The 27153-nt window shown below is 50.2% G+C and overlaps 2 protein-coding genes across 3 annotated transcripts in view; one reads left to right on the plus strand and one right to left on the minus strand.

Moving 5' to 3' along the window:
• The window catches only part of LOC137789375 (dual specificity mitogen-activated protein kinase kinase 4), an 8098-nt gene extending 7694 nt beyond the window's left edge, over positions 1-404 (plus strand). For both annotated transcript variants that reach the window (XM_068582889.1, XM_068582890.1), the window contains exon 12: positions 1-404. This exon is cut by the window's left edge and continues 229 nt beyond it. The gene's annotated coding sequence lies outside the window, so the exon portion shown is untranslated.
• Positions 405-4474: 4070 nt separating this feature from the next.
• myocd (myocardin) lies at positions 4475-26887 on the minus strand. Its single transcript, XM_068583348.1, has 12 exons — positions 26710-26887; positions 21310-21375; positions 12438-12622; positions 11766-11867; positions 11345-11670; positions 10617-10773; positions 10022-10531; positions 9201-9728; positions 8953-9075; positions 7743-7871; positions 6980-7037; positions 4475-6833 (listed from the first exon to the last, which is right to left on the minus strand). The coding sequence occupies exons 1-12, from the start codon at positions 26762-26764 to the stop codon at positions 6223-6225; spliced, it is 2850 nt and encodes a 949-aa protein (XP_068439449.1). The 5' UTR covers positions 26765-26887; the 3' UTR covers positions 4475-6222.
• Between the last annotated feature and the right edge of the window lie 266 nt (positions 26888-27153).

Genomic DNA, 27153 nt, shown 5'->3' on the forward strand with positions numbered 1-27153 from the left:
GTCCAGCAAACCTCCCAGCAAGATATGTAAAGTACACAAATACAGAATCTACCAAATACTTTGTTGATTAGTGACGCTGATGACGTATGAACTAAAATATCCACCTGTTGTGGACTTATGTATGTATAAGTGAGTGTTCACCTCTGAATTGTTGACATGTACAGTTGACACACACACACACACACACACACACACACACACACACACACTCTCTCTCTCTCTCTCTCTCTCTCTCTCTCTCTCTCTCTCATCACACAGTTTGGTGTGAGCACCTTATCTAACGGTAAATTAAGTATGCAAAGTGTTTTTCTCTGGAGAGCTCATGGATCGGTAGCGTGGCTTTACTTCCTTCTTGTTCAATATGCAATCTCTGTGTGTGTGTGTGTGCGTGTGTGCGTGTGTGTGTGTGTGTGTGTGTGTGCGTGTGTGCGTGTGTGCGTGTGTGCGTGTGTGCGTGTGTGCGTGTGTGCGTGTGTGCGCGTGTGCGCGTGTGCGCGTGTGCGCGTGTGCGCGTGTGCGCGTGTGCGCGTGTGCGCGTGTGTGCGTGCGTGCGTGTGTGTGTGCGTGTCCTGCTCTCAGTTCTCATGTCTGATGTCGGCCACAGTTTGTAGCTCTCATGTGTCATCAATGCTGAAAACATCTGCATCCAACTCTCCGTGGCTCAGTAAATAAACAGTTTAACACATTTCCCAGCAGACAAAACATAAATGTTGATATCTGTAAAAGCATCAGAACAGCAGCTCCAGTGAAGCGCCGCGTTTCCTCTTTTCTCCCTCACATGAACGCCTGTTGAGCTCAAACCTCAAAGTGCTGAAACCCGTTCACGACCAGATGTAAAGCTCCTGAGGGGGGGGGGGGGGGTGGTGTGTGTGTGTGTGTGTGTGTGTGTGTGTGTGTGTGTGTGTGTGTGTGTGTGTGTGTGTGTGTGTGTGTGTGTGGAACGTTTCCGCGTCTCCCTCCATGTGGACCAGGACAGATGGAGGTCAGGGTGCACAGGGAAGATGGAGACCAGGTGATGCTCGAGGTCGCTACGTAGCCAAACTGTTGGTGTGGAGGTGCTCCTTCCTAACGGAGACTTGTAATGTAATGAAGGATCAGGAGTTATTTATGTTTTCTTTTGTCAACAAATCCCATAAATATAAAGTGTGATGTTGCCAGCCTTCTCTTTTAACCAAGCAAATACGAAAAATGTAAATTCATATGTAACATCAGCGAGGTGTACAGGGACTTGATGCTCAGATGATGTATTACTGTTATTCTTTTAGCCTAATGTGAAACAATACATGTTTGATAAACATTGATATGTTGGTCTCCACTTCATTACCTTTACTTCAGCACTGCGACCCAGCTGGAGGCCAGCACGAGAGCGCCTTTAACAAAAGAGCTGCAGGGTTGCTCATCTATTGCTATCCTGAGCGTCCTTCATGGAGAAGTGTGGCGTTTGCTGCACTTTGCTTTATTTCATTTAATGTTCTGTCATAGGCCGCTACAGACGTCAGCCACCATCATCCAGATGTGTTGGATGAAGAGGAGGAGACACTGGATGAAGAGGAGGAGACACACTGGATGAAGAGGAGACACACTGGATGAAGAGGAGGAGACACTGGATGAAGAGGAGGAGACACACTGGATGAAGAGGAGGAGACACTGGATGAAGAGGAGGAGACACTGGATGAAGAGGAGGAGACACTGGATGAAGAGGAGGAGACACTAGATGAAGAGGAGGAGACACACTGGATGAAGAGGAGGAGACACACTGGATGAAGAGGAGGAGACACACTGGATGAAGAGGAGACAGACTGGATGAAGAGGAGGAGACACACTGGATGAAGAGGAGGAGACACACTGGATGAAGAGGAGGAGACACACTGGATGAAGAGGAGGAGACACACTGGATGAAGAGGAGACAGACTGGATGAAGAGGAGGAGACACACTGGATGAAGAGGAGGAGACACTGGATGAAGAGGAGGAGACACACTGGATGAAGAGGAGACAGACTGGATGAAGAGGAGGAGACACACTGGATGAAGAGGAGGAGACACACTCTGGATGAAGAGGAGACACATTGGATGAAGAGGAGGAGACACTGGATGAAGAGGAGGAGACACTGGATGAAGAGGAGGAGACACTCTGGATGAAGAGAAGGAGACACACTGGATGAAGAGGAGGAGACACACTGGATGAAGAGAAGACACACTGGATGAAGAGAAGACACACTGGATGAAGAGGAGGAGACACTGGATGAAGAGGAGGAGACACACTGGATGAAGAGGAGGCGACACATTCTGGATGAAGAGGAGACATTCTGGATGAAGAGGAGACAGACTGGATGAAGAGGAGGAGACACACTGGATGAAGAGGAGGAGACACACTGGATGAAGAGGAGACACACTGGATGAAGAGGAGACACACTGGATGAAGAGGAGGAGACACATTGGATGAAGAGGAGACACATTGGATGAAGAGGAGACACTCCGGATGAAGAGGAGGAGACACACTGGATGAAGAGGAGGCGACACATTCTGGATGAAGAGGAGACATTCTGGATGAAGAGGAGACATTCTGGATGAAGAGGAGGAGACACTGGATGAAGAGGAGGAGACACACTGGATGAAGAGGAGGAGACACATTGGATGAAGAGGAGACACACTCTGGATGAAGAGGAGGAGACACTGGATGAAGAGGAGGAGACACACTGGATGAAGAGGAGGAGACACATTGGATGAAGAGGAGACACTCTGGATGAAGAGGAGGAGACACTCTGGATGAAGAGCAGCATCCAGTGTGTCGGTGAGGAGTCTCCAGGTGTGTCCAGTATTATGGGATGTGTCTCCAGGAAGCTAACTCACTGGAGATGAATCATGCAACATGTTGTGTAGATTGCAAGTTAATAAAATGTTCATAGCAGATCACATGACTTCATGGCAATAGATATTCTATTCTTTGAACTGTGACATATTGAAACCTGCATCCTGCTTCTGAGAGACTTCAGTAAAAAAGGAAAAGCAGAAGTGGTTTTGCTGTGATAAGTTTATTGCTCCTCTTCTGTCGTATACAGGGATGCAGACATACGGTTATTTTACAATATAAAGCAAGTCAGTGGCCAAGCAGCACGGAGGCTTCTGTCAGGAGGCGTGAAGGACATCAGCTCGTATATTCATAACCTCCATGTCACATGGAAACCCTTAACAAGTGCAACACGTCATAACAGGAAAACAAGGTTTGGTCTAAGAGAACACAGTGAGACGTTTACAGCACAAACAGCTCGGAAATGGAGACGTTGGAGGATTTGTGAAGTACTTTTACTCTGAGAGGAGAAGAGCAAAACGCTGATCTTCTCTGATCCCTCCAAGTCTACGTGTCACATGTTCGGACCAGAACTACAGACCAGAACTACAACTATGGCCCTGGAGGCTCCCGAGTCCCCGTCAGGGCCCTGGAGGCTCCCGAGTCCCCTTCAGGGCCCTGGAGGCTCCCGAGTCCCCGTCAGGGCCCTGGAGGCTCCCGAGTCCCCTTCAGGGCCCTGGAGGCTCCCGAGTCCCCGTCAGGGCCCTGGAGGCTCCCGAGTCCCCTTCAGGGCCCTGGAGGCTCCCGAGTCCCCGTCAGGGCCCTGGAGGCTCCCGAGTCCCCTTCAGGGCCCTGGAGGCTCCCGAGTCCCCGTCAGGGCCCTGGAGGCTCCCGAGTCCCCTTCAGGGCCCTGGAGGCTCCCGAGTCCCCGTCAGGGCCCTGGAGGCTCCCGAGTCCCCGTCAGGGCCCTGGAGGCTCCCGAGTCCCCTTTAGCGCCCTGGAGGCTCCCGAGTCCCCGTCAGGGCCCTGGAGGCTCCCGAGTCCCCGTCAGGGCCCTGGAGGCTCCCGAGTCCCCTTCAGGGCCCTGGAGGCTCCCGAGTCCCCGTCAGGGCCCTGGAGGCTCCCGAGTCCCCTTTAGCGCCCTGGAGGCTCCCGAGTCCCCGTCAGGGCCCTGGAGGCTCCCGAGTCCCCGTCAGGGCCCTGGAGGCTCCCGAGTCCCCTTCAGGGCCCTGGAGGCTCCCGAGTCCCCGTCAGGGCCCTGGAGGCTCCCGAGTCCCCTTTAGCGCCCTGGAGGCTCCCGAGTCCCCTTTAGCGCCCTGGAGGCTCCCGAGTCCCCGTCAGGGCCCTGGAGGCTCCCGAGTCCCCGTCAGGGCCCTGGAGGCTCCTGTATGACGGCAAATTAATGTCATAAATACAAAGAGTACAAATGAGCTCCACGCGAGCGCACAAATCAAATAGTTGTGCGATTACTTCACTGTGACGAGCGCTTTTACATCACCCTGCAGGCAAAAGTCTGTCTCGCTCATTTTGAATTCGCTCTCGAAGCTTTAAACTGCGCTCGCAAATAAAATAACTTTGTCTTTTGGTTTAGCACGTCTCATACTGAATCCCAAGTTTAATGCAAAAAAGCTTTTAACCGCCGACTGGCAACTTCAGTCCAATGAGATGCAGAGATACGATGGTGACTGGCTCCGCCCCCTCACCGTCAAAGATAAAGAGAGAGAGCAACAGGCACTCCAGCAGTTTAAAGCTTCCAGAGCGAGCAGGGAGATGGACTTTGCTCACGGAGTGATGCTGAAGCGCTCGTCAAAGTGGATTACGCGTGAAGCCGGGGCTGGTGGAGCCGGGCCTGGTGGAGCCGGGGCTGGTGGAGCCGGGGCTGGTGGAGCCGGGGCTGGTGGAGCCGGGGCTGGTGGAGCCGGGGCTGGTGGAGCCGGGGCTGGTGGAGCCGGGGCTGGTTCGCACTCTGTATTTCTGACATTAATTTGACTCCTGCTCCTCCTCAGGGCCTGCTGTGTGCCGGCTCCTCCACACTGTTGCTGTGTGACATGCAGGGTTCACAGTAAGGATCTGAATATATTACATTTTCCTCTTCACAAGTGCTAATGATGGACTCATGTCCACTTCATAGGAGTCTTCAAAGAGAGGTGGTTTAGAAAGCAGGGATCTGGAAGTGGTTCTTCACGCTGTGTCACATTGTTAAGAGAACTGATGGACTAAGAAATGTTCCTGGTCAAAATGGCAGCGCTGGAGTTTTCCCATTAAATCAAAGCGCTCCAATCTCTGAGAAAGGAATGTCAGTATAAATACAGGATAACGTATAAATATAAAAACACAAAATAAATAACTGTGGCCTGGGAATAGAAAGGGTGGAATTTGTAAGGACAAAAAGGTATTAAGAACAAATAGAGATGCAGTTGAATTTTTAATTATAATTTTTTAACATTTGTCTAAAAAACTGATGTTGACTTTTGTTGTCTTTATATTAATATCTGTCAACAGCTTTCAGGAAATAGCCCCTACAGTGGGCGTATATGTTGTATTAAAGGAGAAACTGGTATAAAAAGGGGAATAAAAAGCTGCTGAAAATAAGGCACATTTGGTCTGCTGATAGAAACGGATAAGACCGAAGGTTTCTCTCCTGAATGTCATCGTGAGGTCCAACACGCCAAACACAGAAATGAAACTTGTTTATAAAAAGCTCCTTCAAAGAAATGCCGACCGTTTGTACACACACATGGAAGCTCGAGCAAACCGTGACGAGTGTGTTCAGCTGGAGGTGCAGTGAGGGAATGTGGACGTATTTACATCATTTCATGAACAGATTGCATCCTGTGTGCTGTGTGTCTCCTCCTCACATGCAGGCTGGTCTGTCAGGACAGGAAATTAAGTTCAGGAAATTATTTACAAAATGGCCGTACCATGCGATCCTATTCAACTTGTAATTCCTTTCTGTTTTTAGTTGTTTTTTTCCAGTAATACAAACAAAGACTCTGAAAATATACAATGATCATCAAAATGTGTCTTCAAGTCTCGGTGGCGTAACACTGATACTGCACGACGTGTTGGTATAAAGCTGGACCGTGTAGCACGTAGCATGTAGCATGGAACATGTACCATGTAACCATCACCGAGGAAAGCCTTCACTTGCATCCTCATTCGGCAGATGTGCGCATCCTGGTCCAAATGGATTCTGGGTAAGAAGGCATGACCAGAACCTCATTGGTCAGAAGTGGAGGGAATAAGTCAATATACACGTCAATGTTTGAAAGCAGGCTGGCGTCCCACTGCATGCTAACAAGAGGCACACGGTGGCACAGGGCTGGAGCTGTTCAAGAGGAGTCATGGTTCTTTGGCGTGGCCGGGCCGACATCGGCAGCTTGGAAGCTGCCGTGTGGTGGTGGCGGCTGACGGCTGGTGCGTGGCGGCTGCTTTCACCAGTGTTCCAGGTGAAGGTCCATGGCAGAGTTCAAATTCATGTCTGTGACATCCAGGAACTCTGTGTTGAAGATGCTGGGCCCGCTGGGAGGAGCGATGCTGAAGGCCGTGGCCGAGCTGGGCGGCGTCAGGTCCAGCCACTCCATGGTCTCCCACGGCATCTCGCTGAACGTCATGCTGACCATCCCCTGCACCTCGGACCCCTTGGTGCTGATGGGGGACAGGGGCGTGTCCATCAGATCTCTGTTGGTCAGGAGCTTGTCCTGTTGGGGGTGGTGGAGCAGGCGCTGGTGGTGGCTGTGGGGGCTCCCGTACCCTTCGCCGTCTCCGTTTCCTTCGTCTTCCTGCCCCCCGTCCTCGGCGGCCATTTTTAGAAGAGCCGCCTCCCCTCCCCGGCCGATCGGACCGCCCAGCAGATTCTCCAGGTGGCTCTCGGTGATGTGATTGGCCGAGTGGTTGTAAGGGAGCTGGGCGGGGGACAGGTGTTCGTAGTGTCTGTGGAACCTAGGGATGAGGAGCCCGGGACACCCTGGGGACACAGTAATGTGAGGCACAACTTTGGTTACAGAGGCCCTCTCCCTCTCTTCTCTGGCGTTAGCTGGCATCTCTTGAAGAGAAAGAGGAGAGGAGGGAGGGTCACAGCAGGCACTGGGATCCCAAACCAATGTGTGGAGCAACACTGATGTCATACCATGCTCTCTACATGCAGCCTGCGTGTGCATGTGCACCGCCAGCAGCGCCACGTCCTCTTACCTCCACTCTCTATGAGCACATCCAGCAGCTCGTCCATCTGCTGACTTCTGGTCAGCTGCTGTAACAGTGAGAGGAAAGTCATTATTTTCATCAGTTGGACAATGTTTTAATTAAAATGGTGATCAAGTATTGCAACAAATTGTACATAAATAATATGCAAGTTGTCAAGCAGTCTACAAAGACTGACAGGATGGAGTTTTGGTAATACAAACTTTAGTTGGAGGCAGATTGAGAGCTTCAGGCTAAAAACAGATTCCAAAACTACCCGACCAGGATAACCCTTCCTGTCATTTGGGTGACCTTAATGTTAGCATTGCTAGCTGTGTGTGTGTGTGTGTAAAACTATAAAGGGTTTTATAAATGCAAGTCTTAACAATATATTCGCCAATATTTGAATTGCTAAGTTTGAAGTATTGCAACTTTTTATTGCGAGAAACATGGTGAGCACAGTTAACAAATGAACTGTCATCGTTTAGACTCTAAAGGTCCTGAACGCGACGTGTCTGCTTCTGGTTTCCAGCCGTGAGCTGCAGCTGCGTCTGCCTTCAGAACGTTTGTACGACTAAAACAGCCACCGGCTTCAGACTCGGTAAAGGTGGAGAGTTAGTCAGGGGACAAAGCGAATGGATGAATGAAAGAGGTGCAATACAGGTGATGGACTGGAGACAAAAAGAGGAGACAGGAAGGAGAGCGACGCCGATAGGTCAAAGAACATCTCTGGCCAGCCATGATCTAGTGCATCTTAGCATGAGTTTCAGTTTACCTGCTTGACTGCATCCTCATAGCGTGGGGGCTGTCTTATGTCTGATGCATCTGAACCTGAGCTACTGAAGGCAGGGGGGGAGACCTGGCTCTTTTGGCCAACATGCCGAGGAGAGGGCACTACTGACATCTACATGAGACATAGTGAAAAGTGACATTAGCCCACCGGTTACCATAGGGAAGCTTCCCCCATGTCAGCGTAATGCAGACTTTTAAACAAGCAAAAAGAACTATGATCGAGGCCCTCGAGATGGAATAACCTCAGCACATTAAACATTTCATGTTGAGGAAAGAGTTGGCCTTCTGGTCTCGTTAGGGAAAGTCACCAACACGTGAAGGAATGTGTGATGAAAACAGAGGGACCGGGAGGAACCACAGAGAGACAACGCACCTCAGACAAAATCACAGAGACAGATCACAAACGGAGAGAAAAGAGACGTTACGTGAATGTGGGGTGCTGCAGATGACATCATGACACCGGCATGGCGGCACGGCGCCATGACGACATGACACCGGCATGGTGACATGACGGCATGACGGCATGGCGACATGATGGCATGACACTATGACGGCATGCCGACATGGTGACATGATGGCATGCCGGCATGGTGACATGCCATCATGGCAACATGGCAATATGATGGCATGGCAATATGGTGACATGGCGACATGACACTATGACGGCATGGTGACATGACACTATGACGACATGGTGACATGACACTATGGTGACATGACACTATGACGACATGACACCGGCATGGTGACATGACGGCATGACGGCATGGTGACATGATGGCATGGCAACATGGCGACATGGTGACATGACACTATGACGGCATGGTGACATGGTGACATGGTGACATGACACTATGACGACATGGTGACATGGTGACATGGTGACATGGTGACATGGTGACGTGGTGACATGGTGACATGGTGACATGGTGACATGGTGACATGACACTATGACGACATGGTGACATGACACTATGACGGCATGGTGACATCGTGACATGACACTATGACGACATGGTGACATGACACTATGGTGACATGGTGACATGACACTATGACGGCATGGTGACATGGTGACATGGTGACATGGTGACATGGTGGCATGACACTATGACGGCATGGTGACATGGTGGCATGGTGACATGGTGACATGGTGACATGGTGACGTGGTGACGTGGTGACGTGCTGCGTACCTTTGGTTGCATGTTGTGGTTGTCCTGCTTGGCTGATCCATCTGTGGCGCTGAAGACTCCCTGAAGGCCTCTGTGGTCGGAGGGGTAAGAACAGTTCACCTGGCCGCCGCTCTTCTGCTGCATCTGTAAACCATCACACGGGAGATGCAGGGACATTGGTCCTGATATTCAGATTTCAACACTTTCTATGTGACTTAGAACACACTTGTATTTCCAACCTTGGTATTATTTTTGATAACACATCCTACCTGCATGTTGCGTGCTCTGCTGTTGGCCTGCGGGTGGGGGTGTGGGTGGGGGTGGGGGTGGGGGGGTGGGTGGGGGTGGGGGTGACCGCAGCCGTCTCTTCCCAGCGGAGGTGACAGTAAGTAGAGGTTGCTGGGAGACGAGGGCTGGGGGCTGCTGGAAGGCTTTCCGATGGGGGAGTCTTGTGGCGAGCACTGGGGACTGAGGAAAGCAGACATGGTGGAGGGGCTGCCAGAGGACGTGTCCATACACTGTGGCCCCCCGGGGGCCCCCATACTGGAGAGGGGGTTGTTGCAGTGTCCCATGTGCTCCATGCAGCTGCCAGCAGAGCTCTTCAGCTGCTTGGGAGAGGACAGAGGGCAGCTGGGGGACAAGGACATGGGCTCCTGCTTGATCGTCACGCCAAAGAAGTGCTGGCCCATCATGGCTGGAGTCTGCTGGTGGTGCATGGAGGGCGGAGGGGGAGGGGGGTCCTGCGTGGCTCCGTAGCAGCGCTTCCTCTTGTGCAGCTGCAGCCTCAGCTCCTCAACCTGGAGCGCAAAGGAAACATGTATATAATATTCATGAAAATCCCTCTTCTCAGCATCTACTCAATATTTCATGTTTGTTCTGACTGTTGTTTTTCTCGACTGGATCTTTTTTCCAATGTTGAAATACTCGTGTTGTGTGAAAAGTCCCCGTAAAGACGCTGGATAGGATGACACAGTATTTTATACCTTCTGCCGCTTAAGACATTAAAGCTTTGACGAAACACCTGTTTCTGCCGCTACTCGTTCTGCTCCGTTTGTCATATTAATGTGATTCATATCTCACAGTCACTCACCTGTCTCTGCTCCTGGTGCAGCTTCCACGTCAGCTCCTCAATCACCTTCTGCTTTTCCACCAGCATCTTATCCTTTTCAGCCTCCTCTCCGTCCATCCCTCTCCCCTGACCCGGCCTCGGGCCCGCCCCGCCCTCCACGCCCAGCTGCGCCGGAGACGGCTGCGAGGCGAAGTGCGTCGGCGAGGACATGGGCACGTCGCTGAAGCTGTCAGGGAGCGAGCCGCTGAGGGACAGCTCGGAGGAGGCAGGAGAGACCGGAGGGGTGGAGGAGGTGCTGGGGTACGGGTAGTAGCCTCCCTGGGACAGGACGCTGGAGGAGGACGGGGACTGGTAGGAGGACAGGGATCCCGTGGGCGTGACAGGGAAGGTCACGGTGGTGATGTCAGAGGAGCCCGAAGGCGAGGACCCGGCGTTGGAGTCCCTGAAGGGCCGGAGGCGCTCGATGAGGGCCGTCTTGGTGCCGGAGACGGGCATGCCGCGGATACGCAGGTGCTGCCGGAGCTCTGATACCTGCCACACAGAGGCGGGTTAACACCGCTCACACTGGCTCGGGTGCACTTCTTTCCAGATGAGAGCTTGACACTGCGTCTCCTACCTTGAGGTCATCCAGGTTGGCCGGCAGGGGCCCGGGTTGCACCGGCGAGACGTTGCTCTGGCTGGCGTACGTGTTCTTGACGGGGGAGGAGGAGCTGCTGTTGGCTTGGCTGGACGGACCGCTGGAGCCGCACGCCGACAGCTGCTCGCCGGCTCCTCTGCAGAGGCACAGGAAGCCGGTTAGTCACAGCGTCCTCACAGGGCTCCCGCCCAAACGCTTTGTTCATACATCTTCCACTCGTGCTTTGTAGATCAGCTGGCCTTGACTAAGTTTACTGATTGCTCATTACAAAGTGCAAAACTCATGATTAATGATTTATTAATAACTCCTCCCGTCTGGTCGGCGCTACAGAGCATTATAAACAGTTAATCAGACACCTCCACCTGCACTTTCTGAACCACTGTTTACTGTTTTTCTGTTTTCTTATTTATCTTTTGTAAATAAGTACAAAGAGCAAAGAGAAGTCAAATTCCATGTATGTGCAAATTTACATGTCAAGCTGATTCTGACAATCAGAGCGTTATTACCTTTGAAGCCATCCAGTATCCAGATATTAGCTTCTACATATCAGTAAGGCAATAAAAAAGGGTCATGGTTTAACTTTCTAATGCACTCAAATATGAAAAAACGCTTCACTGTGGACCGGAGCCAGCTGTGCGTGGCAGTGACCTCATGCGGCTGAAAGCTCCAGAACGTGTCGTCAGGAGCTCTGGAGCGGTGGGACTCACTTGTGGGTGTGGGTGGCGGCGTGCGGCTGGTAGCTGAAGGACGGCTGCCGCTGCTGGGCCTGCGCCTGCGCCTGCGTCTGTGGAGTGTGTGTGTGTGTGTGCTGCTGCGACTGCGGGTGTGTGTGAGCGTGTTTCTGCTGGCTGAGGATCTGCAGCTGCAGGAAGAGCTGCTGCTGCTGGAGGAGTCGGGCGTAGGCCGAGTCCATGGGCGGAGGGGACTTCTCCGCCTTCTGGTCCGGAGGAATGTACTGGTGGTACTTGAGCTTCTTCACCTTCGGCTTCACATCTTTGGGCTTCTTGTGTCGGTTCTTGTCTGAAGTCTTGGACTGTCGGGAGGAAGGAGGGTGAGACAGAGAGGAGAGGTGACGAGGCGCCACACGGTGAAGCAACAGCAAGCTGAAGGTCAGTGAAGGTTGCTGACCTTGACAATAGCAGGAACAGGTATCGGGGGGGACGCCTGGCTGGTGGCACCAGACAGACCTTCATCCTGGCCTTGGTCTGGTGGGTCTCTGGTGGCACCTCCCTGTTCACAAACCACACGGCACACTGAAAGATGTCCACTCAGAGCCACTCACACACATGTACGGTCCTAATCGCGACTGAGTGGTGAGCAGGATCATCTTTCAATCAGAGGGTCGGTGGTTCGATCCCTGGCTGAGCTCTGAGTGGGAAGATGCCATGTACAGCATGCTAGCAGCACTGTGAGGCTCTAAGCTAATGAAAAGGCAAAAGGCAACCATGTTCTCTCTCTTGGTTCAGCGCGTTAAAGAGTTAAAGAGTCAGATCAATGCTTCATTTGCTCCACAGATGAAGGCTTCAGGCTGGTATACGACTCCATTTGGTTCAGCTGTTGGTTGAGTGAAACATTTCAGGGACAGAAGTCTGACTGAAATTTATGAGGAAAACTGACACCTGCCTCCTTCAACTCAGAACAACGGTCAGTGGAAACCAGAGGAGGCTGAGGATGGAGATGCAGGTCACTCTGTCACCACAAGAGGGCAGAAGACGCAAAGCAGCGGAAACAAGTGCGGCTGAGCAACAACGTCAGACAGAAGAAGACAGAGCAGAGGTAGCGGCGAGAGGAGTCTCTTACCTGTCGTGGGCTGGTGAGGGCAGGTGAGGAGGAGGAGGAGGGCGTACTGCCGACAGCCTCCGATGAAGGGCAGGCGGAGCCCTGCGACTCATCACTGTGGTGCTGCTCCGGAGACAGACTCTCACTGCTGCTGTCTTCCTCGAACGCATAGGAGTCCTCCTGCTTGGGGAACTTACCATGGTTTACTGTAGAGGAGACAAGCAGACGCTGTCAGTGCGCTTCACCTCCAGAGTACCGAGAGAAGACGTCCATCACAACCAGTGGAGATGCGCTGCGCCATTACGTTCTGCTCAACGTTCTGCTGAGACCCAACACACGCCATCAGCAGCGCTATCCTGACTGCTGGCACTACAACATGTCTCCAATCACCCTCCATTGTGGGCACATCTAATGTGTGTGTGTGTGTGTGTGTGTGTGTGTGTGTGTGTGTGTGTGTGTGTGTGTGTGTGTGTGTGATCGTAGCAGTGCGGTGTGGCATGCAGCAGATGCTGGCACGCTGCCCAACCATAGGAGACTGCAGAACAGACGAGGACTCGTGAGCCTCCATGCGAGGCCGTGATGAAGCTCTGCTCTGAAAACAGTGAAACAACCAGCAGGTACGCAGAGGTCATCTCAGAGGTCGACTTCTACCCAGAAGCCTCTGGGCTTCCTCGCTTCAAGTTTCCATGGATTGTGGCTGTCTGGAGTCGGTCCTGCTTCATGTCTACTACCTCCTACATGCTGTCTCCTGCCTCCTACCTCCTGTCTCCTACCTCCTGTCTCCTACCTCCTGCCAAGGCCCTGCTGATGCTCCTCCTCTCTACTTCCTGCCTCCTACCTCCTGCCTCCTGTCTCCTACCTCCTGTCATGTGTACAGACTGTGAAGCCCTCTGAGGGGAATTTATAATTAGTGATTTTGGGCTCTACTAAATAAACTGAACTGAAGAAGGTCACATTATTGCTCGATGAGGAAGGAGCTGTGTCCGGCCGGCAGGTGACATGGAGGAGGGCTCCTGTGTGTGACCAGTGGCGCTCACACACTGCCGTCTGTCACCGACACCTCGTACACACTCAGCCGGAGGTGTTACGCTGTGTGAGTGAGACGCCGCCACTTTACACCCACCTCGCTCCTGATTGGCCGGGCTGATAGCGAACGCAGCTTTAATTGGATGAGCTAAGAGTGGCTATCTAACATATCTAACAGAGCTGAAGGGACAGAGCCGGGGGAGGGAGGTGGTGTGTGTGTGTGTGTGTGTGTGTGTGTGTGTGTGTGTGTGTGTGTGTGTGTGTGTCTTCGTGCACAGGGGTGGAGGATTCTCTTTTTGTTTCCAGCATGTGACGGGCAGGAACAGAACCTGGTTTCAATCACAGCGCCAGGCTCAATCTGTGCAACTCTGTGACCTCGCGACACACACACACAGCTTAGCGTACGACATTGTGCTAAATGCCATTTCCTCCCACCTGTTCACGTTTAACTCATTCACTCCCCAACATGCACTCTCATTGGGTCATGTGCGTGCTGCTCCCGCTCTCGGTTATGAGCTGTTTCCAGCAGTCTTTAAGTCAACGTGATGTCAGCGGCAGATTGAGATGGCAGAATTGCAGGAAATCTGCAAGCCGTGTGCACTTCCGCTTTTCAAGTGGCTGGTTGAGAAGTTACAGCGGGTCACATAGTTTTCTAAGTGACAGAGGTTGAAACAATCTCTGGCAGTGTTGTGTAAAAGGAGATGGAGCTTTAAGGCGAGGGGGCCCGTCACGGCTCTGTAGGTGGCTGACTGCAGCCACGGAGGCCAGTTAAAGCCGAGCCCAGAGGAGGTAGGCACAAACATACGCACAGGTACGCCCACACGAGGACGCACTCAAGCTCAAACACTCACCGCCACTTCCAAAGAAAAAGGGTGGAACCAAATACAGCTGCTGTTCATCTCAATAAGCGGCGCCCCGCTCCTCTGCAGAGGTAGTGTAAACCAGCCGTGTCCTTTACGCAACATGTTTACTGGAAGCTCAAGGGGGCAAACATAAAACCTCTAAAGCACCAGTCTGAAAAACACTGGCCGCTCTGCCAGGAATGCTATAGAGGGAGTGAGTCAATGTTGAGGATTAGAGGACAAACAGTGCGAGGTCTGAGCGGCGCTAAATCAATGAGTGTCAAAGCATGCGCCTTGTGTCCTTAAATCAAAGGGCTCAGGAGGACTCACGTCTCCGCTGTGCAGCCGTACAGTTGCCACTGCGTCTCTTTTCAAAGTAAAGGAGTCTTTTCGGAGCCACAACAAGAAAATATGTAAATATGTAGATAACATTCTCAAGAAATACAAATACTCCGTACTTTGTCCTGCTCTGAAACCTGGCTCCCAGAAACAAGCAGTGAAAGAGTCTGCGTCAGGATGAAGGTGTAAAGAATGACCTTTTCCTACATTTTCTGGGTCCACTTTCTAAAAAGTCCTCTGTTATGAATCAATAATGAATACATGACATCCTCACGCTTTACAGATCTGTCATATAAGTGATGCTTATGATTTCTGTTTGGTCATAATGCAGTTGTACATGTTGGTAACCCATTAATGTGTGATCATGGGGTCAACAGGTCTGTGATTGATGGTGTTATGAGCTGTTAATAAATAGATGACCAAGTGCTCCAGCCCCTCAAAGCCTGAGCGCTGGTTTGATGATCAAGACAAACACAGACTCCTCCTCCCGCACGCAGAGAGGCGTGTTGCCCTGCAGGACGAGTCCAGACCCAGATATTCTTTTGCAGCTCCAGGGCCCGGCTCCTCGCTCCGGTCCTGCAGCCTCACCGGCCCCAGAGGGCTCCACACACACAGGGGACGCTGCTGAAGCCCAGCTGGAAACACTTCCACCGGTCCGGGTTCCTCAGAGCTCCCCAGCTCTGTCCACTCCACTTCAACCCCACAACATTCATGTGAAAGACCGCAGTGACTAGTTATTAAAAATACATCTCATGAGCATATGAGACAGTAGTTATGAGCGTATGAGTGCTTCAAACATGCACGTCCACGAGAGACAACATGAACTGTACGTGCTGCTTACACCTTGATGTGAAAAGAAATAAAAGAGACCATTTGTAATTTCTTTCACATTAATTCATCAAATCACAAAGGATCATCTTAAAATGAGGTCACACTATTTCTGAGAATTAAATTCTATTCAATGTATTCATCGAGCATTTTTTTGTCACCGTGACACAACTTTACAGGTGTGTAGTGTGTAGTAGTGTGTGTAGTGCCATTACTACTGTTCATGAAGTAGTATTCAGCTGTCATTTCCTCAACAAACAATATTCACCCGGCAGTAACTGGAGCGTCTGCAGGTAACGAGCAGCGGGTGAGATGTTCCACCACCGTCCCCGTTAAATCCAGAATAAATAACCAGAGCGTCCTGATGGTCCGATGAGCAGAGAGGAGCACACCATCCCTCCAGCACTTATTTGGTCAAATACATTTCTTCTCTTTCAGTGCCAAAATAAAAGGAAGCTTCTTGAGCTTTGTGCGGCGCAACTTCGGTCGATTTTTATCGCCTGATGAAAAATGGATTTAAAATATAAGAAATAATTCCAACCTGAAAATGAAGAAGGGGATTTTGTGAGGTATGTAATTGGAGGAGGATGAAGGACTAAAACACAAAAGGAAGAAGGAAAGAGAAAAGAACGGGTTGAAAGATGAGCTGAGGGAGGACAGATTTCTGTATTTGAAAACCAAAGAGAGTGAAATGAGTTTAAGTTGAACAAAAAACAAATCAGGGAGAAAGAAAAGGGAGTAAAGAAATGAAAGAATTTATTTCTTTTCTCGAAATTCATGGAGGAAGAAAAGTAGAAGGGCAGAATACAGGAAAGCATATAAACTGTTGCTGGAAAAGGAAAGAAGGGAGCAGGGAAGGGCTGAAACTCAGATGGATGCCAGTCTGGAGCCACGGGGGAAGACCAGCTGCCGGCCGTGGTCACGTTGCACCGCCCTCGCCTTCCACCAGCAGATGACATCATCATCTATTTATAGGTCGGCTGCCCGCTGAGCCGGCCCGCCGTCTCACACTGGCTCCCTCACCTGTCACTGATTTAAGACCTGACTGGACATCACAGGGACACACAGAGCTTTAAGTGTGTTTAAACTGTGGAACCAAACTGCCCCGAAACGCGTCCGACCGTGGCTGCCCGGGGCCCGCTGGGGCACAATGTAACACGATCCAGTGAGTCTGAAGCTGGCTTACAGACGTTTAAACATTCTGCAGCAGTATTAAAACATGGGACGCACTTTAAACCTATCGCAAAGCATATACCTGCTGACCGTATCTGCCAAACGTAAACAGGACACTAAGAGGTAAGACGTATGGTGCATTAGGGCCGAATCGTTCCCTTTGTGTTCCCGTCCGCTCAGGATTAAAGCACCGCTGCTGTGGGAATGGGAATGTGTGCTTTTTCTGCATGAAAAAGCACATAAACCTGCAGCTACAGCCCTATTATCTTTATGAGGAAATATTAGATTGTATGTGTGTGTGTGTTCAGACAGTGAGCTCCTCTGCAGCCACACGCCAGTCAGGCCGAGCCGCTGGGCCGGACTCCCCGACAGTCTAATAAACACCAGATGTTCCCTGGGTAATATATACACAGACCCTGCGCCGTGTCCATCTCCCCGGCAGGAATAACACAGCCAGCATCTCAAGGATCTGCAGCGGCAGAAGAGGAGGAGGAGGATGCTGTGACGCCCTGAAGAACCTCAGCAGGAAGAACAAACAACGCTGCCGAGTGATAAGACATCCAGCGCGTTTGGGTGAGAAAGTGTGGAGCCGCAATGTGCACGTCCATGTGAGCGCTCCATGTGCGCCACCGCCTGCAATCAAGAGATAAACGGCCAATTGAAATTTCTTTTTGAAAAAGCGCATGCAGCCGGCGGGCCAATAGCGGCCCTCCTTGCTGCCTTATCTGTGACAGACTCCCAGAGACTGATAGGGCCTCGCCGGGCCCCTGGATTCCGTTCCCCCGCACACTTACCAGCAGTTTATCTGGAGGCTGGAGCCTCTGTGAAATGGCAAACTGTGCCAGAGATATCATTCAACAAATCCCTGGCCTGCATTTCCAGTCCCCGGTCCCCTGTTGTTCCTGCCGGCACACACGGCACACTGGCATCGCTCACTGCCGAGACGACGCGCTGCTGCTTCAAGGAAGAGATACGATCTTAGTTTATAAGTGTGTATCTCTGCTCTGAGCTGAATCAAGCTCAACAAACTTTGGGTTTCTTATGAATATTTGAAAAGTAATCCTATAAATGCCAGCCAAAGTATGTGTCTGACGTTTGTGGCCTGTGGTGTGGCGACCACGTCACGGTGCTACCTCGAGCTGAGGCCATTAATCGTAGCAGTAACATGAGAGAACGCTCCGTGCAGCCAGGTCTCCCTGTTCTCATGTGACATTGAAAGTACAACACGCCTGTCATGCTCCTCGTCGTTTGGGCGTGCTCTCTGCACTCGATGCTGTAAACAGGTACGGCTCTGTGGATCTGCTCCTCCTGAGCAGAGAGCCTCTTCCAGCACCAGAGCATTCCTCTGCCTGTCTGTCTGCCTGTCTGCCTGTCTGCCTGCCTGTCTGCCTGTCTGTCTGTCTGTCTGTCTGTCTGTCTGTCTGTCTGTCTGTCTGTCTCTGTCTGTCTGTCTGTCTGCCTGTCTGTCTGTCTGTCTGTCTGTCTGTCTGTCTGTCTGCCTGTCTGTCTGTCTGTCTGTCTGTCTGTCTGTCTGTCTGTCTGTCTGCCTGTCTGTCTGTCTGCCTGTCTGTCTGTCTGTCTGTCTGTCTGCCTGTCTGTCTGTCTGTCTGTCTGTCTGTCTGTCTGTCTGTCTGTCTGCCTGTCTGTCTGTCTGTCTGTCTGTCTGCCTGTCTGTCTGTCTGCCTGTCTGCCTGTCTGTCTGTCTGTCTGTCTGCCTGTCTGTCTGTCTGTCTGTCTGCCTGTCTGTCTGTCTGTGTCTCTGTCTGTCTGTCTGTCTGTCTGTCTGTCTGCCTGTCTACCTGTCTGCCTGTCTGTCTGCCTGTCTGTCTGTCTGCCTGTCTGTCTGTCTGTCTGTCTGTCTGTCTGCCTGTCTACCTGTCTGCCTGTCTGTCTGCCTGTCTACCTGTCTGCCTGTCTGTCTGCCTGTCTACCTGTCTGCCTGTCTGTCTGTCTGCCTGTCTGTCTGTCTGCTTGTCTGTCTGTCTGTCTGTCTGTCTGTCTGTCTGCCTGCTTGTCTGTCTGTCTGTCTGTCTGTCTGTCTGTGTCTCTGCCTGTCTGTCTGTCTGTCTGTCTGTCTGCCTGTCTGTCTGTCTGCCTGTCTGCCTGTCTGTCTGTCTGTCTGTCTGTCTGCCTGTCTGTCTGTCTGTCTGTCTGCCTGTCTGTCTGTCTGTGTCTCTGTCTGTCTGTCTGTCTGTCTGTCTGTCTGCCTGTCTACCTGTCTGCCTGTCTGTCTGCCTGTCTGTCTGTCTGCCTGTCTGTCTGTCTGTCTGTCTGTCTGTCTGCCTGTCTACCTGTCTGCCTGTCTGTCTGCCTGTCTACCTGTCTGCCTGTCTGTCTGCCTGTCTACCTGTCTGCCTGTCTGTCTGTCTGCCTGTCTGTCTGTCTGCTTGTCTGTCTGTCTGTCTGTCTGTCTGTCTGCCTGCTTGTCTGTCTGTCTGTCTGTCTGTCTGTCTGTGTCTCTGCCTGTCTGTCTGTCTGCCTGTCTGTCTGCCTGTCTGTCTACCTGTCTGCCTGTCTGCCTGTCTGTCTGTCTGCCTGCCTGTCTGTCTGTCTGTCTGCCTGTCTGTCTGTCTGTCTGTCTGTCTGCCTGTCTGCCTGTCTGTCTGTCTGTCTGCCTGTCTGTCTGTCTGCCTGTCTGCCTGTCTGTCTGTCTGTCTGTCTGTCTGCCTGTCTGTCTGCCTGTCTGTCTGTCTGCCTGTCTGTCTGTCTGTCTGTCTGTCTGTCTGTCTGTCTGTCTGCCTGCATGCATCCACCTGCTCCCCCTCCGTCCATCTTTGGATCCGTCACTGCACCTGGACGTATCCGTCTCTGGAGCATCTGTCATCTTCACTGTTTACTTTTCTTCTGAACTGTGTCTCGGTGTCTGTGCTTTAATCTGCAGCGTAAGTCTTTCCTTTAAAGAATCTTCCCAGCGAACACTTTGATTCCACGAATGTCATCAGTGGAATCATCTGCTGATTCTCTCTTCCTTCGTCCGCTCTTGTTCCTCGTTCTTTTACAAGCAGCTGGCATCTGAACAGAAAAATTCGCCATATATGTCAGACTCAATGATCTGATTCTTGTGAAATGATGCTTCTGTGTTCCAAGACTCCTGATTGAGCCAAGGAGACCTGCAATTACAGAGCAAATTTGAAAAGGCAAGAGCCGCTCATATTTCCCACAGTGAGCTGGATGTTACATCCATGTAGCTCTCCTTCCACTTTTTACCGTACGACATTATTAAAAAAAAATCTGTTCTTCATTTCTTTTTTTCTTAGCTGAGTTAGTAAATTTAAAGCTGAAGACATGTTTTGTTATATATACACAACATTGGAGAAATGACAAAAGACTGCACACTTCCTGCCCAACAGCCAACCACCAAGAAACTCAACATGGAAGAGCCTCTAGCAGCGAGGAGCTAACAGACTGTTGGACTTACTGAACATCTCCATATGAATGCTAACGCTGCTTTATGTCTGCTGGAATGTTTGCTAACATGCTATTCATGTCAACTTTATAAAGCAGTAATATGTTGTTTACAGTTTGTTCTGCTGCCCCCAAGTGGCTACAAATATAATTATCTAGCCCGATCACCATAACTAAATGTTGGCATGGTTGAAGCGCCGTTCACTGTGTCACGCTTCATGAGGACTGATCCAACTATCTGCTGTGTGTTGAGGGACTACTGCCCGCTTGCTGCTAGCAGCTAGCAGCTAATTAGCCTTCCTCCCATCGACATGAGAAAACATGCTACGTTGCCTACAGTGCACGGTTCGGTTTGTTATTTGCTAAGCTACCGTTACATAGCCTCTCTCAAATAGAGAGCAGGAATTCCCCATCTGGAAGAAACAAGTCGTGAGGAGTCAGCAGTAACAAAATGTCTTTTCAAAAAGTGTGAACCACTGCAATGAGGTCCTTACATACAGCCATGAATGAGCACCAACAGCATCAGACTAACGGTTCCAGTAAAGTCCAGAGGAGCCACGAGACACAGACACACGACCAAGCTCAGAACTGGGGGAGATAATGAAGGTCACGGTAACGCCATTTTCCTTCACACATTGTGGTGCCAGATCAGCCAAATAAAACACATTTTCCAACTTCCCCCTCGTATCAGGTATCCAGCCATGAAGATGGGTTTGGTTTTATGTGTCAGGGCTTTTGGCCGTGGCGCTCGCTGCAGTAAAATCATCTTCATAAAATGTAACGGCCAGAGCTGGTCTCAGAAACCTCAGTCCCTGTTTAACCCACAACACGAGCTTCTGTTACGCTGTGTCTTCAACACAACATATTCAAGTGAAATCCGTTCACAGCACGGTCTGTGGATTACCCCCAGTAACACGGATACTGTTTCTGAAAACATAGTTCAATGTGGAATGTTTTAATGTTGCCTAATGTTGTTTATGCATTGGGATGGAGGCAGACGAGCTGGACAAACAGAACTACAACTATACGCATGGCCGTCCACCGAGAGGCCAGTGAGAACATGTGTTGTTGTTTTGTATCTGTGTCCCCGACTGGTCGAACGGATGATGTGCGCCTTGCTTGTTCATTAGGTGTCCCCCCGTTCTCTCCATCTTAAGCACACTGCATCTAAACGCAGGGAAGACGAAGTGTGTGTGTGTGTGTGTGTGTGTGTGTGTGTGTGTGTGTGTGTGTGTGTGTGTGTGTGTGTGCGGCAGCTCGTGTTGGAAGGCGTTACTCACGAGGCATGATGCCTTGGTCTGCCAGCTGCTCTCGTGTCCTCCTCTGCTGAAGTCTTAACTGGAGGACTGAAGTGGGAGGAGGGGAAGAGTAAGAAGAAGGGAGAAAGATGAGAAAGAGAAGTGGAAAGGCAGGTAAGAGACGGACCAAAAGCAGGAAGAGACTGAGCACTCAACTCCTGGTACATGCTGTTTCATCATTCTACCTGGAAGTTATCACACAACTGCAGCTCTCAATAACAACGCAGAGGGGTTTACTCTGGAGCTACTTGAAGCCAGCGCATTGCATACAGACACTAAAGGGGCGTCGGCATCAGGCGGCGAGGGCCGAGACAAAACAACGCTATCTGACATCCAGGTTCCAGTGTGGCCGATGGGGTTCGGGCTGCAGGAGGATCACAGAGAGCTGGTCCTTCATAGTAAACAGGGAATGAGCAGGATGCCATGAAACAGAGCTCCGCTGAATAAATATCTCAGTCGTTTAGAAGATTACGTTTTATACTCTCTGCAACAGGCCAGTCTGAGATTTTGGTAAAATAGTCTGTAGTCATAAATACATGTTATTCTTAGTAGTTTACGATATAAAAAACTATTAAATTAAAAGAACAACTTTGTGTTTTCTTTGGTATTTGTGTGTTGATTTCATACACATGATGGTTTTGCCCCAATAGTCTCTTTTTGATATGACGATACAATACGACGGTGTGTGTGTGTGTGTGTGTGTGTGTGTGTGTGTTTGCTTCATAACTGGTAACTAGCGTGTACAAGGACCCATCATAACTACATTACACCATTACTTTCACTTAACCTACAGGCAGAAATAATGAGGCACATGCATGTGTTTGTATCTATACATGTGTATGTATCTGTACATGTACAGATACATAAACATGTATCTGTACATGTGTTTGTATCTATACATGTGTATGTATCTATACATGTGCATGTATCTATACATGTGTATGTATCTGTACATGTGTATGTATCTATACATGTGCATGTATCTATACATGTGTATGTATCTGTACATGTGTATGTATCTGTACATGTGTATGTATCTATACATGTGTATGTATCTGTACATGTGTATGTATCTATACATGTGTATGTATCTGTACATGTGTATGTATCTATACATGTGTATGTATCTGTACATGTGTATGTATCTGTACATGTGTATGTATCTATACATGTGTATGTATCTATAAATGTGTATGTATCTATACATGTGTATGTATCTGTACATGTGTATGTATCTGTACATGTGTATGTATCTATACATGTGTATGTATCTATACATGTGTATGTATCTGTACATGTGTATGTATCTGTACATGTGTATGTATCTGTACATGTGTATGTATCTATACATGTGTATGTATCTATACATGTGTATGTATCTATACATGTGTATGTATCTGTACATGTGTATGTATCTATACATGTGTATGTATCTGTACATGTGTATGTATCTGTACATGTGTATGTATCTGTACATGTGTATGTATCTGTACATGTGCATATGGAAAACACGTGAAAAAATCAACGCTGCTTGCGCACAAATATTTCTGTGAGCAGGATGTAGGGAATGATAAACACAGCTCCTGGCTTTTAAACAGATCCTCTAGCCAGTGTGTGGTCCGCAGCGTGTGTGCACGTTTCTGCTGTGTGTGTGTGTGTGTGTGTGTGTGTGTGTGTGTGTGTGTGTGTGTGCGTGTGTGTGTGTGTGTGTGTGTGTGTGTGCGTGTAGACGTGGTCTAGGTGGGAGTGTGGGGTCATAAACAGAGCCTCCCCCATGTCTGTTGGTCTGCTTGTGGCTCTTTTGCTTTCCTTTCTTTGTCGTGTGTGTTTTTCCTCCTTGCTGTTATCTGAAGGTCTCCCCATGAGATCCTGGATCTGACACACAAGCATGAAATGTTCCTCCTTTGCCGCAGGGCCCTAATCACTTTCGTCTTGTCTTCCCTTTGGTTAATTATCTCCCTCAGGTGGTTCATCTTACAGCTCAGCATTTTATGAATTCCCTCAAACCTCCCGGCTTTAATGTCATGACTTTTCTCCTCGTCATGAGCGTGCTCAGGTGCCACATTGTAGCGCCGTCGCTGGAGAGCCCCTCAATTACGTAACAGCTGGCCCTTTCCTTCATCGGACATCTGCTTTAGTTCACAGTGAGCGGCTCGTGACCTGCTGGACGCAGCATCACAGAGAGCCAGCGCAGGCTTGAGTAGCTCACTGACCAACACATGCAGTGATTCCCAAAGGTCTGGTCCTCCGTGCAGCAGTGAGCACCCCTCCATGTCTACGAGCACACATGCAGTACACGCGGGTGTCATCGGGAAAATGAAGCGTACACTCTTTGATTTGGGATGGGAATCAATAATTCTCATGAAAAAAGCACTCTCTCTTAAAAGCTTGCCACACAGCTTTGAAGTACGCTGTTATCGAGCTTTCTGTTTGCTATTCGAAAGAAAAAAGACACACAACCCTCAGTGTACAATCCTAAAGCACTTTACCGTCATCTTGTTCATTTGCAGGGCCGTCAAGCTAGCATGAGCTAGCACAACAAGCTAACACGGCGGTAGGGCGGCTGCCTTTTAAGTCAGTTAAAATCCATGGCTTTATGCATATCAATGCAGAGTGCGTGCCATAATTATGCACAGCGCTTTATGAACTCTGTGTTGCTGTATGTTTTCCAAAAGGTTATCAATAATTCGGTCTAAAACAGCAGAGCGACTGCCACGTACTCTGCTCTTTCTCATCAAGGCGTGGGCCTGTTTGCAGAGTGAACGGTGGAGGAAGAGCAGCCGAGCCGGCTGATCACAGATCACTGGACCGAACGTACGCTGCTGCCTCTCTGCTGACTTTCAAACTCAAGACATTTGTTTCAACTTGGGCTTTCTTTACAACAAAGGACACACAAACCCACTGCAACATTTACAAGTTTTCAGATTTATAGTGTTAATAAATGATGTGCAGTGATGATAATTACACAAGCAGTGAGTGATATTCTCCTCCTGTGACTCACACAAAGCCACCACACGAGAAAGAAAAGGTCTAATAATAATAATAATAATAATAATAATAATAATAACAACACACTTTTACACTTCAACTCTGACAATTTGGATGCTGGCTGCATTTATTTCGTGGGTTCTCCTGAACGTAATAAGAATTTGGTTTATTTCAGTCTAATGCCGCAGCGTGAAGTGAAAATCCAGCTTAAAACAGAGCATGTTGTGTGTCTGTGGTCCTGTGAACATAAAGCATCAACACGCAGTTCACTGCGGCTCATAACAACAGCGGGACAGCAGGCTGATGCTGGTTTGTGTCGAAGAAGAAAAAAGAGTCACTTGAGCTCAAAAGCCAACTCATTCCTCAGGTAAGTGTTTTTTTTATCTGCTGCCAGAGCTCATTGTTCGTGGAGTGTGTCTGAGTTTTGTCTCTATTAGAAGTCTTGTCAAAAACATTCACGTACCTGCGAGGGTCCTTACAGGCTCATCGTGACGAGCACAACATGATGAGCCGCGAGCAATAAAGTTCAAACAAATTCCAACGAACATAATTCATTCCTAATAATTAGATTTGAATTAATCTCGTGTTAATCCCACACTGTGAATGTAGTTCTGGTCCCACTTGATGGCAAGCTCATGTGACGAGCTGCTGTGTTGCAGTAAGACATCTGCACTTGAAGTCAAATAACTGTCTGATCTGATCTGGGATTTTTCCCTCTACGACGTCCATTCCTTGTCAGGAACTCACCAAACCGGCGCAGCAGAGCTCCCACACGGTGTGTGTTGGGTGTGGCAGCTGATATCAAACAGGTGCCGGCTTCCTGTTCACCTCACCACGTGGCTGACACCTCGTAGCATTAGTCCAACTTGTATTTGACGCCTCTGTCGTGATGTCACGGCAGAGAGCTTGGGAGCGCGGCCCACGGCCCTTTGAGCTGTTAATGTAATCGGCATGAGAACTAGTCAGTAACACACTCACCAAGCATTTGGCGGTCCACGGGGAGCACTTAAGTGTGATCTTTATCTTTCCTTTAGCTTCTACCACGCAGCAGCAGTTCCCATGGCTTTGGTAATGTAGTCACAGCAGCAACAGTTGCTGGGTTTCACTGAGCTGCTGCAGCTTAAAGAAAACTGTAAATCCTGGACAAGCAGATCGTCTCAGACTCCCCCCGTCCTCAGCAGTTATCTCGGAGAGATTTACGGACATTTTCACTTCTCTTACGCAAAACGTTTCACTCACACACTCATAATTCCACGGTTGCACCTTGTATCACCCAACATCAATCCCTCTGACGTTAACATCAAGCAGACATGTTTGAAGACGGCCTTTACTGCCGTGCAGACGGTATCTCTGCAGCTGTGCTGCATTAAGCAGCAGCAGCGGGTCAGAGCACTGAACACGAGCAGCATCGCTGCTGAACAGGCGTCCGCCCCGTCCTGCTCCCCGGAGCGCCGGGGCTCATTTCCCACCCTGCTCTAAACAACTCCAAGGAAAAGCATCATTTACTCTGCCATTTGTGGAAGGCAATTACAGCTCACAGGCAAACTGCCAGTGAGGGCTGAAGACACCAGTTTACACATCCACAGCAGGCCGGAGGGTCAAGATGGAGGCTGGTGGGAGCCGCTGGTGCCACCATCAGTTACAGCTTCCTCAGGGAGGTGGCAGTGTTGATCAGACTACACGTACTGCCTTCCACACACACACACACACACACACACACACACACACACACACACACACACACACACACACACACACACACACAGTGTGTGAAGGAGATAGGTAGATACAAAGCCTACCAGCTGATATGTGTGAAGGGGATTTTAAATCAGTGCTGCAGTCTGTGCCCTTCCTCTGTGATATTCCCAGGTACACACACACACACACACACACACACACACACACACACACACAGAAGCACCATCGGCTTCCAATTCAGCCACATTAAGATAACCTCAGACTCCTCGCTAGTGTCTCTTCTCCCTTCATCAGCGAGTGCACAGAGTCGCCTCGCTGGCTTCCCCCAGCAGCAGCAGGTCAGACCGGCATGCAACAAGTGCACTAACCTGCAGGAGACATCAGCCCAACACATGCTGCTCTGGAGCAGGACGCTCCCAGTGACCGGATCACAGTCACAGGCCCGTCCTCAGAGCGCAGTGCTCAGTCTCATGGCCACAGTGCATTACACCTGTCCCTGTGCTGGAGGCTCTGGAGAGCACACCGGGAGTGTCAACACCTCTCATCAGGACACATGAGCGACACAGAGTACACAGGCTCGCCTGTAAAGGCCATGTGTTGACAGACAAAGTGTCGGCAAGGCTTTGAAGAACAAACACAGCTGAACACAGCTGATCTGTCAGACGAGACACAGAGAAGGCACGTGTCAGGACTTACCTGATCTAAACTTGCTTCGTATCAGAATGGAGTGTTCAGAGCCCAGAAGAGTCATAATGCTTACAGTACAGTTCCAGTGTTCAAAGGCTGCAAAATAAAGTCACACACTCTGGAGCAGCGGGACACACTCAGACCCCACTGGCCACCTCTGGACTCCAGGCTGAGATGAGATGCAGTGGACCCGGCCTGCGTCATCCACAGCTCTGGAGGTAGACGGGCTTCCTTGTGGTATCTCTCTCAGCCGGTGAGCTCACTCGCTGCAGCCAGCTGCTCCTCTCTCTCTCTCTCTGTCTCTCTCTGTCTCTCTCTCTCTCTCTCTCTCTCTCTCTCTCTCTCTCTCTCTCCCGGGGGCTGGTGTGGGAGTCTGCGGGCCGGTGAAGCTTTGGTCCCATCTAGCTGAGAACTCTGAGCAGGGCCGGGGACAGCAGGGAGATATGCCCCGCT

Source organism: Clinocottus analis, unplaced genomic scaffold, assembly GCF_023055335.1.
Source record: "Clinocottus analis isolate CAN_PGR_092001 unplaced genomic scaffold, fCliAna1.0.p SCAF_19, whole genome shotgun sequence".
NCBI lineage: Eukaryota > Metazoa > Chordata > Actinopteri > Perciformes > Cottidae > Clinocottus > Clinocottus analis.